Below are 16485 nucleotides of genomic sequence, written 5' to 3'. Positions count from 1 at the left end.
AGTCAGAAAGTCATCAAGTCTCATACAGACTTAGTGGTAACTGCTTAAAAGTAGAAATCTTGACGCACTTTGAAGTTCCTAATTCAAATAGAGACGGAGGACTGCTTCTCTGAGAGTGTGGGGATTCAAACCCGCAACCACTGTCCAACACCCCCCCCATTTATGTCCTGAACTCAGTGCCACCAGTGACTCCCTTCTATTATTTCAAGACCACCCCAGACAGTTCAGTTTAAATAGCTAAAATATCAACTATAAGAGGCTTCTTTCCTCTCAGGCAAGTAAACACCCCCCAGCGTCCAGTATTACCAAGACCCTTTGCTCTTGCTGTCACTCATTCAATGCGCTACGCTACTACAGTAATTGCACTGGCTGCCTCTGGCTTGCTTGGTAGTGTTGATGCAGCCTCTTCCCGCAGCTCAGATCGCTGGGTCAACCTCGCCTCCATTCCCACTCCCCGTCAAGAGCATGGGACCGTCGCCATCGGCAACTCAACTATTGCCATCGTCGGTGGCATCGCTCCTCAAGACAACGGTACCACCACAGTCACCACAGACCTAGTTCAGCTCTACGATATTACCTCCAATACCTGGCGCACTGGATCTGCGTCACCATTTAAGGTCAACCACCCCAACCTTGCCTCCGTGGACCCGAAAAAGCTCTACCTGCTAGGCGGTCTGACCGACGTACCACCTCCAAAAGGTCAGGACCTAGACATGAACTGGATTGCCTCCAAGGACTGCTACGTTTATGACGCTGCAACAGATACGTGGGTTGAGATTGTCTCCATGCCCAACGGCACAGAAAGGGGCAGTTCCATCGTCGGTGTTCACAACGAAATGATCTATCTAGCCGGCGGAATGACTGTCCTCCAGACTGGATACCAAGATGCAGTCGACTCCGTTATATCATTCAACACTACCTCTGGCCTCTGGCAGAGACTTGAGTCCGCTGCGGCTGAATTGCCAGCAAGCCGTCAGCACGCTACTGGATCGGTCATTGGAGACAGTTTATATGTTATCGATGGACGCCGATACGGCCAGATGTATCATCAACACAGTTTTCGAGCTTGATCTGCAGAATATTGAAGCGGGGTGGAGGACGAGTACTGGCCACATGCCTAAAAATTTTTGATCAGGTTGTATGTCCGTCCGCCTGTTGATCCAATCTCTCTGGTTGGATCTCTATCACCACACTGCATAAAAAGAGCTTGGGAAGGCGGCTACAGTCATGTGACCTGGTCTTGAGGTATGGACCCCACTTCCGCATAAGTAAAACCAGCTGAATACCCCGCCCAAATGAAGGGTTGCCATGATAGCGAAACGAGCGCATCGGATTGGTTTCAAGTCGAGATGGATTCGAAAGCAACGACCCTTAGAGGTAACACCTGTTCAGTATGTCAGGCGGTTCTCTGTCCTGAACCTGGCTACAATTTTGGACCTGAACCAAAGTTATCATACATTACCCCAGCCGGCCAAACCCTTGTCGCCTTTCGAAATGCTTCTCAAGCAAATTGCGTTATTTGCTCAACTATCTTCAACATGTCTGAGCAGCATCGATTGGCATGGTCGGATACCTCGTCAAAGTACTGGCAGCCATTGCAATATCGCGTACAAAAATATGCAGGCGAGGAGGGTATCGTTAGACTGAACGTCATATTTAGCGACCCAGTGAAAGGTAGTGCAAATGACGTTAGATTTCGCCTGATTCCCATCGACAGTAAGCGTCGTTTGCTCCTACGAAAAGTTTATACTCCGTATCTAGGCTGATTGATTCGAAGATGATGAATATAGGTCTTACTTTAGGGCGTGCAATATAGAATCTGATACATCGTCTGCAACCACATTAGCAACAGCAAATGAATGGTTTCTTCACTGTCATTCTAAGCACAAGCTATGCCACAAGCTATCAACTTTTTACTCGGCCAAGCTTCCTACTCGGCTTATTGATATCGGGCACGACGGAGATACTAATTGGTTTCTCCGCATTATGCAGGAACAAAGTAGTTTGTCAACACGCTTATCTTATATGACACTCAGTTACCGCTGGGGATCAGATGCAAATTTTATGCTTCTTTCCTCAAATATAGCACAATTTGAGCAAGGCGTGCCAATCTGCGACCTTCCTCAACTGTTCAGAGATTTTATAACGGTAGCTCGGACTTTCCACATCAGATATGTCTGGATTGATGCCCTGTGCATCATACAAGATTCGATCGATGATTGGGAGGCAGAAGCACCAAAAATGAGACACGTCTACGCAAATTCCGCATGCAATATCGCGGCGTCGGTTTCCAAAAGCCCAGAAGAGAGCATGTTCCGTTCCAGGGAGCCCGACAAAATTCGGCCTCGTATGGTTTGGAGTTCTTTATCCTCTGATCGACCATCCTTCCACTATATTTTTGAGAAGAGATACTGGGATAGACAAATTTCCAACGGACCCTTACATAAACGAGGGTGGGTATTTCAAGAAAGGTTCCTGGCTCCTCGAGTACTTTATTTTGGAGAAGACCAAATTCTGTGGGAATGCCTCAGTGAACATAAGTGCGAATGTTTCCCTTGTGGCATTCCAGCTCATTCATCGGACAAAAATATGGATGCGCTTTTTGATTATATGCCCACGATAAATGGCGTACATCCACAGAGCCGAGAGCCCATGTCACTGGGAGTATTCAACTTGTGGAATGATCTTGTTAAAAGATACTCTCGCTGTGACTTGACAAACCCTTCCGACAAAATGATTGCTATAGCCGGCATCGCCGAACTTTTTCACGATATCACTGGTGACGAATATGTAGCCGGCTGGTGGAAATCACGCCTTCTTGAATCACTGGATTGGCGTGTCTTTGAGCCCCAGGAACGGCGGAGTGCGTGCTATAGAGCACCATCCTGGTCCTGGGGTTCAGTTGATGGACCGGTCACACCGTCTGGTTTATCTGCTTCTGCCGAATTTCTTGTCAGTATCGTGGACTTTCATGTGGCCACAGGAAGCTCAGGTACTACAGACAATGTCTTGAAGGGGTACCTCGAGCTCAGGGGCACTGTTCTCGTAGGGGTCTGCCGCAATCTCAGCAATGGAAATCGCGCTATAGATATTGAGGGTCGGCAGCTTCCTGTCTGGATTTACCCAGATTCTTCGGACACTCAATTTCTGGAGGGCAAGAAGGTCATCTGTATCCCATTGAAAAAAGACTCCTCATGGGACACTAGTGGCGAGGCAAGATCCCACATCACTTGCATTTTAGCCGAGGAAGTAGATCAGCAACAAAATTCCAGTGTTGTCTATCGACGTCTTGGAATCTTCACTCTCTATACGCAAGAAGATGTGGAATATATCTGCGCAATTTGCGATACAAAGGCTATCGTAATTATATAATGATTTCTGGGAAATAAGGATACTAGATCCATTACTAGGCCGCGGTGGAGGTATAGATCAGGTCGTATGCCTGCCACACTGTTCATCCAGTCTTTCTGGTCGGATCTTTATATGAATGATCTATCTCCCTACTCTGCATAATACGAACTTGGACACAGGGAGAATTACCACCCACGGTGAACAACCCTCCGTGGTATTAGAGCACGCGTTCGGAAACCACATTTGCTGGGCGGGTTCTGGCCGCTTGGGTCGTAAAAATCCTCGCTCCCACGCTGGAGCTAGGGCTTTAGACTACAGGCATTGCTCCAAGTTTTGTACTTATCATATTGGGGAATAAAGCTGCGTAGAACCAGTTTATTGACCCGAAGAAACATATGGGTACGAGAGAAAAACCGTTGGCGACTGTAGTCAATCAATGCTGAACAAACAAGCAGGGAACAGGAAGAGACAATCAATACCCATGGCCACGACACCCATTTCTGATGAATTTGTTGGTATTCCAATGCTAGCTGGCTCCGAGTTTTGCCCCCCACCACTGTTCCGTGGCACCTCTCTGTGTGGCTCAGAATACACACACACATAGAGAGAGAGAGAGCCCATTGAGATATTTGATTTCATACATTTCATCTCATTGGCCGAGTGCGCTTTATGTCAGATACTCCCAGTGCTAATATCTGTATCAATTGAGGAGGAGAGGGAGGGGGGCGATCATGACAGCGCAGGGTGTTTCCGATAATCCGATAATCCGGGAATCCGATGGGAGCGCCCACAACGCCTACAGAACCCCAGAAAATACAAGAGGAGATAAAAGGAGGTATTCGCCACGAGCTTTCCAGTTAAAAACAGAGCAAAACAATAATTTATTTCATGATCTTTGAGCCATCACCTAAAATTCATCCAATTATCAATATGGTCGGCTTTGACATGCGTGGTTTGACACCGGCTCCGGTAACTCCCTTCACGCCGGACGGTGCAGTAGACTACGAAGCTATACACCGGCTTGGTTCCTGGCTTGGAGGGATCGAAGGAGTCAAAGGACTGGTTGTGCTTGGCCACGCTGGCGAGGGCACCTTTCTCACCACTGAAGAGCAAATCTCCGTTATCAAGGCTTTCGTGAAGTCGGTGGATAATAAGATACCAATCATTGCTGGTATCACTGGCGAGGGCACCGAAGTGGCCGCGTTAGAAGCAAAGCGTGCCAAAGAAGCTGGCGCGGCTGCCGGCTTGCTATACCCATCTCATGGCTGGCTGCGCTTCGGATATCAGCCCGGGGCTCCTCAAGATCGGTACCGCCGTGTATATGAGGTGTCCGGCCTGCCGTTGATCCTCTTCCAGTATCCGGACAATACAAAGGCGACCTACAGCTTACAGACTATGCTTGATATTGCTGCTCAACCCGGCTGTTTTGCTATGAAGAACGGTGTGCGCAACATGCGCAGATGGGATACGGAAATTCCTGTCATTCGGGCCCAACGCCCCGACCTACAAATTCTCTCTTGTCATGATGAATACCTATTGCACACTTCCTTCGACGTCGACGGTTTCTTGGTTGGCTACGGGAACATCGCCCCCGAGCCTCTTATCGAGTTGATCAAGGCTGGTAAGGCCAAGGATTACAAAAGGGCACGAGCTATCCATGACCAACTCCTGCCGGTCACGAAGAGTGTGTATCATCGAGGATCTCATATGGAGGGTACGGTTGCGCTGAAACATGCTCTTGTTGCTCGGGGGATCCTGACACACGCCACTGTTCGTTCGCCTTTGTTGCCGCTCGAGGAGGGTGCAGAACAAGAAATTCATGCTGCCATCAGTGCTGCATCCCTCAGCAAGGTAGTTCTGTGAGGAGGAATGTCAAAGTAAGGATCTGTATATGAATTTGCTAAGCTAGAAGGTAGATGTGAGGGAAGATCACCCAATAGCAAATGATAATTCTATGAGGCTTCTGTAACAGTGGTGGCATTATACAGCATAGATGATTGTTAGGCAACCTAGTGCACTGAACGATAATGCAAGAAGCTTGTCTTAAATTAGCCGTGGTTCGGATTTAGATGTCCTCGTATTCTGCACAGACTACTGACCCTGCGATCTCGGACTTCCGGCTATGCTCGGCTATCCAGCCCGCAATCTTCATTCTATTTGGTCTGCAAATCCGGCATTTCCGTCCCCTCCTCCTCCTCCTCTCTCTCCACTAAGCAGCACCTGAACGCATCATGGCATCCACCAATTCACCACAAGGCCCTTTGCTGGCGCCAGATCCATCCAAAGCGCCCCCAGGGAAGCGGCCCTTGCTGACGACCGGTGACGATGCGGATGATGAGAATCGCCGGAAAGACCCAAAAATTACTCGGGCTTGTGATACCTGCAAAAGAAAGAAAGTCCGCTGCGATGGTACACTTCCATGCAGGAATTGTGCGAAACGAAAACTCCATTGTTTCTATAATGCCAAATACAACCGGGGTCGGCCTCCAACCCCACCACCTTCCATGACGATCAGTGAGCACCAAGCCAGACAGCAAAGTTATCCTTCAGAGCAGAATCCCAATAGACAGAATACGGAATCAGTCACGCATCTAGTCCCCGAGTCTCAAATTAACCCTCGGGATTCACCAGAGGTCGAACTTGAGGGGCAATATTCCGATCCTACATCAGGATTGAACTTCTTGCACAGAGCATGGAAGAAACTGTCGACACAAAACGATGATTCAGCATTATATCATTTGAACAACGCAGGAAGAGATCAACTGCTCACTTCAGCTGGAGATCCCCCATTTCATGTTGATGATGCAGCTCTAGACGATGTGATTCCAGTCGCCTCCGCGGCGAGAGAATTGCAAGAGTTCTAGTTCGAAACGTGTGTGGTGACGTATCGTATGTTCCATCGGCAACTCGTAGAAGGTTGGATGGAGATTCTCTTGAAAAATCTACAAGAACGACAGCCAATTACCCATTCGCTCGGAAATTCTAGAACTGCGATACTACTCACCATAATGGCCATCGCCTCTTTACGTCGCGATAAAGTCAACGGCAAAGAGCCCCAAATCGACAACATGAATGGCTTATACAGAAGTGATCGGTTGTTCAGTGCAGGCATGAAACTGACTGAGACGGAGATAGGGTTTCCAAAAGTTGAATCCGTCCAGGCACGGCTCATCCAAGTTCTCTACCTTCTGCAAACAGCTCGCATGAACAAAGCCTGGTATGTATTTGGAAATGCCTTTCAGGTAACGCTTTCCCTCGGCATGCACCGGTGTCGAGACCAGAGGAGAAATTTCCCTTGCCCGGGACGGCCCCATAATTACATTATCTCAGAATGCTACAAACGCACGTTTTGGGTAGCTTACATTGTTGACACCTATTTGAGCGTTGTGTTCGGCCGGCCTCGACTTTACCAAGACGAGAATATTGACCAGGATTTCCCTAGCATGGTCAATGACGAGGACATGAAACCGCAAGGGCCTTGCAACTCAGACAACCCAAGAGATTGCTATATTGATGCTTTGATCCATCATGCCAAGTATGTTGTAATGTCTCTCCATCGCGATGATCGCATACTTACCACATTTCAGGATTGCGCAGATCATAGGAAAAATATCACGAGAAGTATACTCGATCAGCAATCTGCCCAACGAAGATCGTCTAGCAGCTGTGCAGCGGTTGTGTCATGATCTGCATGTATGGTGGGCCAGCCTGCCGCCACATTTGGGTACAGTAAAACCCTCCACCTTGATACCCAGTTTCCGGCGCCAGGCCATTGCTATGCGGCTGGCATACTATCATGCTCTCATGCATGCCAATCGACCTTTCCTTTTGAGTGAAGGAGCATACGAGGAAGTTAAAGAATGCATAACTGCTGCCCAGAACAGTCTAGAACTTCTCGATAGAATGGCTAAAGACAGTACATTATTTCATTCTTTTTGGTGGACATATTATGTTATTTTTTGTGCATTGTCTGTTGTCTATGTCTGGGAGATTCAGCGAACTACCCGATGCATATATGGAAATGATGATCAGGCATCGAGCAAGCTCTTTGATCTCGCTGAGAAGTGCCACATTCATCTCAAGAGAGCGTCGACAAGTCTATCACAGAACCAACGATACAGCATTATACTAGATGAACTGCGATCCGAAGCGCAGAGATGCCGAGCTGCGATGGAAAGCCTGCAAAGTCAACGTCCAGGTACTTTTCACGGCGCTGAAGGACATGTTGCAGATATTAGCCTTTCATTTCCGCAGGACCCAGAAAGCTGCCTTAACACGGCCTTTCTCCAAGAAGGAGCCATGCCCGGGGTGTTAGAGAACCTCCAGTTTAGTGATTGGCAGATGCTTGACTCTTCGGTACGTGTATCGTTACAACTACATTACAGCATGCTAAGTTCACTTAAAGGCCTTCTTGCCCTTACTGGACTCAAATTACGTCTCTCCCACAGACTTTCCTGGAGTTCAATGAGGTTGATCGTCTCTGGTGACCAGTGGAACTCTTACTAAAATGTCTTCCCCGCTTTTTGAACGCGAGCTACATCGGTGGGAATACCGGATACCTCGGAAAACAAGGCTCACAGCACCGAGAATCCGGAGTTGCCAAGGCTTCTCCGTGAACTGCGCCAATTTTGCTTGCTTCCCCGGATCTGCTTTTCCTGCATCTACCCCGTGGGGGTGCCAAGAGCTCTGTTAGCCCAGACCCATAAGATGATCTCGATTCCTGCTGTTGATTGTCCTAACTTGCGCCCCCAAGACCAACTCCGTCAATATGACCGATAAGGATACTGCGGTGATGCACCTAGAGGACCTCCCAGGTCATGGAGCCTCTGCCGCCGATTTAGAGTTTCTGTCGAATTTTCCACCCGAGGCAAAGAAGAAGGTTCTGAGAAAGGTAACTGTATTGGTATGACGCACGTGTGTGGAGCTTACTGACAATATCATTATAGGTTGACGTATGGCGTCTATCTCCATTCCTTCGACGAATGAGATGCTGAGTTACAAACCAGATGCGACTCGTTCCAATGTTTGTCCTTTTGTACTTGGTTGCATATATAGACAAAACCAATATCGGTATGTAGCACCCCCAAATTTATGCGTTCTGGTATTAACACTGAACAGGAAATGCCAAAATCGAGGGCTTACTTCCAAGTCTACACATGAGCGGCATACAATACAATATTGCCTTGTCTATCTTTTTCATACCTTATGTTCTAGCTGGTACGAGTCTCCTATGTGCGAACGGCAAACAAACACTAACGTTGCCAAAGAGGTACCAAGCAACGTCATACTTAACCGACTCAAGAGACCGTCACAGTATTTAGGGCTGCTTATATTCTGCTGGGGTGTGATCATGCTTTGCACGGGCTTTGTTCGCAATTTTGCCGGCCTTGTGGTGATTCGTTTCCTTCTGGGTCTTTTCGAGTAAGGTCCTAGGCGCATGGAACACTTTTCGCAGTACTGACAAGTCATACAGGGCTGGATTTCTGCCAGGTGCTGTGCTAATCATATCGAAATGGTATCTTCCAAACGAAACACAGACTCGCATCGCTATTCTCTACACATCTGCTGCTTCTGGTGGAGCCTTTTCCGGTCTCCTGGCATATGCTATCGCCAAAATGGACGGAATAGCAGGCTACGAAGGTTGGCGCTGGGTAGGCCATTTCTTTGGAATCCTTCTGTGATCCCACTTACTGATATCCATACGAGATCTTCATCATCGAGGGTCTTGTGACAGTTTTCATGGCCGTTCTTTGCTACCTGCTCCTTCTGGATTCCCCATCTTTATCCCCCAACTGGCTTTCACAAGACGAGATTCGATACCTCGAGGTACGACAGCTCGTTTCCAATAATCATAGTGGCCACCATGAAGGCTTCAACAAGAAGATAATCTTCAGCGTCCTGACCGATTGGAAAATCTATCTCCTCATACTTGGTAATTGGTCCAATGCCGTCCCCAACTACGCACTCAAATTTAGTATGCCTGAAATCATCAAATCAATGGGGTATAAGTCAGCTACGGCCCAGCTTATGACGATTCCGCCTTACACAGTCGGCGCCATATCAGCTTACGGCTTCTCCGTGTTCGCTGATCGCTTTTCATGGCGAATGCCATTTATCGTGATCCCCCAGTGCTCGCTCATAGCTTCATTTGGCATTCTATTTTCGAAAGCCGCCAGCATCGAGAATAATATAGCACTATGCTATTTTGCGATTTGCCTTGCTTGCTTTGGAATGTATCCCATCCTCCCTGGTGTTAATGCCTGGAATGTGTGCAACATTGTTAATCCGCACAAGCGTGCTGTGGCCATTGGTTATCTTATCTGCGTTGGGAATGCGGGTGGTATCATCGGCAGTTATATTTATAAATCCGATGAAAAACCCCGATACCCTACTGGCTATGGCACCTCTCTAGCATTCGCTGCTGCTGGACTCGTGGCTGCCTTGAGTTTGGAGTTCTGTTTATGGAGCGCTAATAAGGGCAAGGCTCGGTTGGCTCTGTCTGAGATTGAGGAACTGTATACTGAGGAGCAGCTTCGCGATATGGAAGAGAAGAGTCCTCTTTTCAAGTATACTCTGTGAAGTTTATCTGTTATATTTGCATTTATGAATAGAGTTCGGAGAAAGAGACAGTACAATGTCATAACATGGATGCCCTCGTCACAGCTCTGGGATGTGTGTCATCCGAGCCCGAAAGTCCAATCTTGGCCCTTCCTGATCTCTAAGGCTGTCTGCACCTACCGAATAAAATCTCCTGGGGATTTTGACCATGATGAGGTCGCAAAAATGGACCGTATCAGACCCAATTTACGAAGCTTTCTCATCGGGCGTGGGTAATTATTCCTATGATACTCTAGTATAATGTTAATGTTGAAAAGCTCAACAAATTTGACTATTATTGGTGGCTAGGTAAACAGCCAAAGGCAAGTCTACTGGACAGCACAAATTTCATCTAGTATGGCATAAGTCTCGCTTGATGCGCCTTAGATCTATATCGAGGTACCCCATTGAAATAGAATCCTGGAAAGTATATCATGCTGATGCCATAGATTCTTTCATTTTTCTGTTCAACTACTCTGATGTGACGCCCTACTGCTACAGCTCCTGTCGACAGAGGGAGCTAAATGGGTGCACTTTGGGCTTCGTTTCTACCCTAATGAACAAGAAGGCCATCTCAGGCCCATAGACTCTTACCACCAGGGGTAAGATGGGTAATATGTGTCATGTTCAGCAGGCAAGTATATGATATTAACAACGCGACAAATGCTATGACTGCGTGACATGTATCCGAAGATCACTTTTTGATAATGAATGGAATATATGCTCTTTCACTTACGTATCATTGGCAGGGCTACAAAGTTATATACCTCTTCCTGTCTCCGGAAGAAGGGAGTTATTGGCTTTAACTCAACGAAACGACTTTCACCTAAAACTTCGTATCACGTTCGCCAAATAGGCACTATACATGCTTCATCCATAGAGGTATGTCGTCATAATGTGCAAAGAAAGTGTAACTTACAGGACATTGCTCTTAACTTCATGTGCTACATATATTCATATAAGGTTTTTATGAATACGAGTACGACGTGGCGCCCCCGCTGATGCCGTAATGTTGGAAACTCTTCTTATTGGATCATTTGTTCGGGTCAGTGTCCTACAACTATATCTGGAATAATGAACTGGACAAATTCTGGGTCAACAATTTATCTAGAAAATTATGCCCTGCCGTAGCATCCCCCTTTGCACTTATGAACCACGTCTTGTCAGGTTAACATTGAATCGCAACGGTTACAAACGTCTTTTGCGAGCATGGCATGGCCTCGTCCAGGCTCCATAAGTGTTTATTCAGTACTTGGAGTGACGATAGTCGCGTCTGGGATCCTTGCTTACTACGTTAGACGCGCGTTGAAGCGTCATGGACAGTTTCTTCAACGAGGTACAAGAATAATAGTGGATCGCCAGCCTCCCAACCGCAGACTAAAGTATATCTTCCATATGCTCCAATATCTTGGTTCAACACTGACTGTCTTCAGCGTCGTCGCGGTGCATGGGCTAGGCGCACACCCCGAATTTACTTGGACGACGAGAGGCCCAAACCAGTCTCGCGTAAACTGGCTAACGGACTTGTTTCCACGAGACTTCAGCAAAGCACGAGTCATGACATTTGGCCATAACTCTGACTGGTTTGTCCGGGCGAGCAACAACACACCGTTTGAAAATGCCAAAATGCTTTTACAAGCAGTAAACGAAGAAAGGCGTGAACACCACAAGGTCAGCCTTCAGATAATTGAGATAACCATAGGGAACACCTCGAAAAGTAACCCCTTGGCTTATATCGCAGTGTCCCATCATTTTCATCGGCCATAGCTTTGGTGGCATTATTCTCAAAGAGGTAAGAGCACCATGATCAGACTAAAGTGGCCTGACTGATCTGGTTCATTAAGGCAATATGCTTGGCGGAAACAGATAAACAGTATAGGGACATATTGGATGATACAATCGGTATCATCTTTCTTGGAACGCCCCATCAAGGGTCCAATGTTTCGCAGTTTGGAGCCTTCATAGCACGCTTGACATGGGTATTTGGATCAAGCACAATACTACTAAAAGGTCTCTACAGGGATAACCCTCATCTATCCGACTTACAAGAACGATTCATGAGCGTTATTCGGAGAAGAAAAGACATTAAGCTCGTCACGATGTATGAGAAGCACCATACGTACTTTGCTCAACTTATTTATCTAGGCTTTGTAAGTACGATCACTATACGCTATACATACCACGAATACTTACGAAAATGAAAAAGATTGTCGAGAGGAATGCTGCAGTGCTTGATGTGGCCGAAAACATTGCAGTTGAGAAAGATCATATGGGGCTGAACAAATGCGCCTCACCAGATGATCCGGCATATGACGCAATTCGTCAAGGCATCAATAAAATACGGGACCATGCGGAGAGTAGAGGCTGGAAGAAAAAATATTTAAATTGGTCCGAGAGGCCAAGGCTCTAGCTTACAAGTTGTGAGGGACCACAATTGCTGTGGTACTGCTGCAAGAATAGACCTCGGCATGCTCCGACTCAGGTTCCACAGATCGGAACTCACAATTCGAATCCGAGTCAGATCGTGATTCAATCATGTTCGAGTCATGCTTAAACCTGACAGTATCTGGGTTGCGTCATTCTACCGCGATGTTGTGTATTTTGGTGGTACGGCACCCACCTCAATCATTAATATGACGGCTGCGCGAGACAATATCCTCAGACAGGGGCCTCACAGGAAAAGGGCCTGCTTCTGATCCTAAGCTCAATAAACGCCAAACCGGACTTGATATCCTATTTTTGGCAACTTTTTGCCAATTGCGATGTTCTTCTGCCATTATTGTCACCTTGCATCATAGTCATTAGGAGTCGCCCCGGATTTCTAGGCAATGAGAGAACACAATCAAGTTATCAACTGTGCGAGCTTAGTAGCTTGTAGTGCGCGGATCGCTCCCGTTTGAAATGCAATGTCGCCAGTAGATTACTGATGAATTGAATGAACCCAAGAAAACCAACTAGCAGAAGTATAATGAGCGGGCCAATGATTGAAAAGACGGTAAAACCATACGAAGCATTTTGAAATGCAACATTGCCCCCCAGCTTGGTAGCCAGCCCAACCTGCATTGCCGTCAACACTAATGCGACATAAACAGTCGTTGCAGTAAGTGGTGTTAGATAATCGTAGAACAACTCAGTATATGTTTGATATGTGAAGTGATAACCTCGTAGAATACTGCCGTAACGAAACATGTATATTTTGTTGAGTCGCGAAAGCCGAAGTTCGCCGAACAAGTAACGTGCATTGACATTCCCAGGGCTAGTAGCTCCGTTCTCCAAGAGCTCCTTGACCAATTCAACCCACATTTCCCATGTCACATTGTGTGGCATTAGGTGTTGGTCCTGGGCAATAGCAAAATCACTCTCTCGCTCAATTAGAGCAATATATGAGTATAAAAGCCCTAGGCCACATTCGTATAGATGTTTTTTCTGACAAACCCCATCCCCTCTATCTGTCTGACAGTAAATATAGTTGGACATGCAGGGACAGGGCTCTTTGCAGATCAGGTAAGATTTCCAAAATTGATGGCTTAGGAGGTATCGCGGGAGCGGCTTCAGGTGGATACGCCGTGAAGGCTCCCAGACCATGTGCATGTCAATCCTCTCATCTAGCAAAATTTGCCGAGAAGTTGCGGTTTGATAGTTTAGGGGTCTGGGTGGCATGGGTCGGCCAGCCAACCACAGATATTTGTGAATACGGTTAAGACATTCGACGGAGAGATCGTTCTGTAAAAAGCGGGAAATATCCGTAGTAGGACTGTAGGGGGTATAATACTCGTCGCGAATGGCAGCAGGAGTGTAGAAAGTACTTGAAATGGAAACGTCAACACTAAATGGTGGCTTTGTAGGCATGCTTATACAAGAGACGGTAGTGAACCGAGTTGATGTTAGGTCTTAAGTCGATAGGTTAGAGAGTGACAGAACCACAGCTAGGGGACAAGCCTAGGTACATATGTTGCTTAGCTACCTTGAAAAGCCAAGATTGGAGGCTTGATCTGTTTCTCATTTGAACAGAGCCACTCCGAGGAGCGCCATCATCCGGGGTTGGCTGGGATCTTCGAGACCGGCCGAGAGTCTGGCGTTGGCAGGGTTAATGCACTAATACTAAGGTTTCGAGTGGACCAAGGGAATGATCGGCGACCCAAGGTTTACGTTGGTCATCTGCTCTTACCATGTATATCTTTCTGTATCCATTATCGATTAGTCTATAATTACCACTCTGTTAATTCTTCAAATAATCTAATCCTCTTGATATATAATTAGTCCAAAAGGGTTATATTAACTGTTCAATTTGACTAAACGGAGTATTATATACTACGGTATTGGAAGGGTCTCCATTACAGCTAGATATGATTATACAATATATTATGTGGGAATATGAATGTTTAAGCTCCATCCAAGAATATAAGCCAGCTCTACACTGTAACTGACACATACGACCATAGGGTGTGGAAAATAGGGCTTCCCGTCCGCTCAGCCGTACTCAAGCCACACGCCGGGAGGTTAGTAGTTGGGTGGGTGACCACCAGCGAATCCCTTCTGTTGTATGTTTTTGTCATTTTTAGTTCATTAGCATTTGTCATTTATATATATATTACTTTCCCTACCATACCGCATGATGGGCGCGTGCGGAAGAGGACTTGGGTCGAACGTGAGTTTCAAATGGCTGATGCTCTAACGAACCCTGAATTGAGCCGGTACTTCAATAACTTAAGTAAAGTCTAGACCAGAATGAAGGTAAGAACATCAGGTTTTATATTAGCACCACGCATATCGCAGTACCGAACGAGAAAAAGGTCATAGGGACGCTCCTCTACGTCGTCACTGGTTGGTCTTCAAGCATCGTTGGATAGTTAATCACCACCTACTCGCAATTACTCGCAGTAACGTTCTCATTTAGCTGCCTATAGCCCTGCGTCCTGCATGGGTCTGCTCTCAACTACTACAATTATCTATATTTTGCTTAATTTGATGGCCAGTGGGATCAATACTAAGTAAGTGCATCATCTGTTATGGTTGCACAAATTCATACAAGTTCATCATATTTCTAAAAGTCAGCACAGACAACCCAGAGGATATCAGTTATTCTCATCTCCCACAAGCCATTTCCTCAATTGTACGGTCAATACTGGGACACGGTTGTCTCAAAGTCTTCCGGCTCGCGACCCAGGAGCTCTCCTAGCAATGGGGACACAAAAGCGCCTTCTCCTCGGCGAAAGGCCTCAAAGGTGGTGGTCCACAACGCGGAATGATCAACGCCATGGTAGGTAAAGTTAGAAGAAACTTGAGGTTGACTGGCGAATTCCTCCACGGAGACCTGGCAGATGCGCACAATATGTTTGGCAAGCTTGGCCAGAATGGACACCGTTTCCCCGAGGGTCAGGGCTCGCGGGCCAGACAAGAGCACTTTGCGATTGCGATAGGGAAACCCGTCCGGGTCCTGCACGAATCTCTTAATGAGCTCTGCGGTACCTTCTCCGAGCTCCTCACGCTTCACCCACGCGATCCCCGGGCCCGCACCATCGTGGGTTATCTTAATCTCGTCGACAGGCTGCTTCGGATCAAAGAAAGCGGTATAGAGTGGGTACGACTCGGAGTAGAGACCTTCGCGAATGACCGTGTAGGAGAATCCCACATGTTGCCGCGTGCATTCTTGGAGGTATCTCTCGGTGTCCAAGTGTGCCTGCATGACGTGTGCCACCGACTTATCGCCTTCTGGGTTCCCGCCATAGCCTAGTGACCCGTAGAAGATATGTGTCACACCGCTGCGAATCGCATGGTCGATGGCAGTGCGGTGTCTCTATCCAAAACATATCTCGGTCAGCATGTTCTCAGACTGGGTGTGTCTACCTAGGGGGTGATCCTCGGAGTAATTCGTACCTCAGTGCGATACTCATGTTCCACGGACGCGTAGGAAATTAGGAAGAGCACATTCAGCCCCTCGAAGGCAACCTTCAAGCTCTCGTTGTCGTCGTAGTCAGCTCGCCGTAGAACGGCTTGGTCTACAGGTAAGTTCCTGAGTTTCTCGGGACTCCGAGCGATAAACACAAGCTTCTTGGATGGAAACCGTGGCAAGAGATGCTTGACGGTGCCTCCGCCAATACCTCCTGCAGCCGGGAAGACTCCGATGGTAGGGCTATCCATTTGGATTTGAGAGATATGCACAAAGTATGACTGCTGTCATTGAAGATTTCTTTGTCACATCTCTAAGCTTTTATAGCATTCTTCGAACTAATTTTGGCCTACCAGGAATTCCTGGTGAATTTGTCAGATTGTAGGGCATTTGTCATCATGATGTGGTCGGAGCGCTTGAGAAAGTTGTAGAAAAGAGTTTTGTCATTGCCCGATGGGTGAGGGATTTAAACTATCGACAGTACGTTTCTTCTTTCATATGCCAACTTCCCTAAAAAGTTTCAGTCCGGTGGACAGTTTGTTGAAGGCCAAATCCGAGTCCACCGGAGTCGGAGCGTTCCCGGCTGCGCGTCATACGCCAATGGCGGATGTGCAGGTGGGAACGCCCAGAGACAAGCTCATACAACA

General features: G+C 47.2%; 8 protein-coding genes across 8 annotated transcripts; 6 read left to right on the top strand and 2 right to left on the bottom strand.

Annotated features, from left to right (window-relative positions):
• Positions 1-189: 189 nt before the first annotated feature.
• On the top strand, positions 190-1070 carry BO85DRAFT_514073 (Kelch repeat-containing protein; the record flags this gene model as incomplete). The annotated part of the gene is made up of 1 exon (XM_025664739.1): positions 190-1070. Exon 1 carries the CDS (start codon positions 339-341, stop codon positions 1068-1070), a length of 732 nt encoding a protein of 243 aa, XP_025515286.1. The 5' UTR covers positions 190-338.
• A 226-nt stretch (positions 1071-1296) lies between these two features.
• On the top strand, positions 1297-3605 carry BO85DRAFT_520136 (HET domain-containing protein). Its single transcript, XM_025665103.1, has 2 exons — positions 1297-1716; positions 1778-3605. Exons 1-2 carry the CDS (start codon positions 1350-1352, stop codon positions 3370-3372), a joined length of 1962 nt encoding a protein of 653 aa, XP_025515285.1. The 5' UTR covers positions 1297-1349; the 3' UTR covers positions 3373-3605.
• Positions 3606-4281: 676 nt separating this feature from the next.
• BO85DRAFT_514070 (dihydrodipicolinate synthase family protein) lies at positions 4282-5331 on the top strand (the record flags this gene model as incomplete). The annotated part of the gene is made up of 1 exon (XM_025664738.1): positions 4282-5331. One exon carries the CDS (start codon positions 4282-4284, stop codon positions 5212-5214), a length of 933 nt encoding a protein of 310 aa, XP_025515284.1. The 3' UTR covers positions 5215-5331.
• Positions 5332-5582: 251 nt separating this feature from the next.
• On the top strand, positions 5583-7819 carry BO85DRAFT_468819 (Zn(II)2Cys6 transcription factor; the record flags this gene model as incomplete). Its single annotated transcript, XM_025662294.1, has 4 exons — positions 5583-6179; positions 6216-6886; positions 6939-7707; positions 7757-7819. 4 exons carry the CDS (start codon positions 5583-5585, stop codon positions 7817-7819), a joined length of 2100 nt encoding a protein of 699 aa, XP_025515283.1.
• A 300-nt stretch (positions 7820-8119) lies between these two features.
• Positions 8120-10008, top strand: BO85DRAFT_520134 (putative MFS transporter; the record flags this gene model as incomplete). Its single annotated transcript, XM_025665102.1, has 7 exons — positions 8120-8242; positions 8298-8303; positions 8358-8421; positions 8470-8568; positions 8619-8772; positions 8825-9002; positions 9058-10008. The coding sequence occupies 7 exons, from the start codon at positions 8120-8122 to the stop codon at positions 9928-9930; spliced, it is 1497 nt and encodes a 498-aa protein (XP_025515282.1). The 3' UTR covers positions 9931-10008.
• Positions 10009-11574: 1566 nt separating this feature from the next.
• BO85DRAFT_438487 (uncharacterized protein) lies at positions 11575-12358 on the top strand (the record flags this gene model as incomplete). Its single annotated transcript, XM_025658674.1, has 4 exons — positions 11575-11619; positions 11690-11740; positions 11823-12098; positions 12155-12358. 4 exons carry the CDS (start codon positions 11575-11577, stop codon positions 12356-12358), a joined length of 576 nt encoding a protein of 191 aa, XP_025515281.1.
• Positions 12359-12798: 440 nt separating this feature from the next.
• On the bottom strand, positions 12799-13797 carry BO85DRAFT_372633 (uncharacterized protein; the record flags this gene model as incomplete). The annotated part of the gene is made up of 1 exon (XM_025656049.1): positions 12799-13797. One exon carries the CDS (start codon positions 13795-13797, stop codon positions 12799-12801), a length of 999 nt encoding a protein of 332 aa, XP_025515280.1.
• A 1270-nt stretch (positions 13798-15067) lies between these two features.
• On the bottom strand, positions 15068-16089 carry BO85DRAFT_514063 (NmrA-like family protein; the record flags this gene model as incomplete). The annotated part of the gene is made up of 2 exons (XM_025664737.1): positions 15068-15745; positions 15826-16089. 2 exons carry the CDS (start codon positions 16087-16089, stop codon positions 15068-15070), a joined length of 942 nt encoding a protein of 313 aa, XP_025515279.1.
• Between the last annotated feature and the right edge of the window lie 396 nt (positions 16090-16485).

The sequence above is a fragment of the Aspergillus piperis genome (assembly GCF_003184755.1).
Source record: "Aspergillus piperis CBS 112811 unplaced genomic scaffold BO85scaffold_9, whole genome shotgun sequence".
In the NCBI taxonomy this organism is placed as follows: Eukaryota; Fungi; Ascomycota; class Eurotiomycetes; order Eurotiales; family Aspergillaceae; genus Aspergillus; species Aspergillus piperis.
Note: the sequence above shows the minus strand (reverse complement) of the source record. Positions and strands in the feature narration are given on the sequence as shown.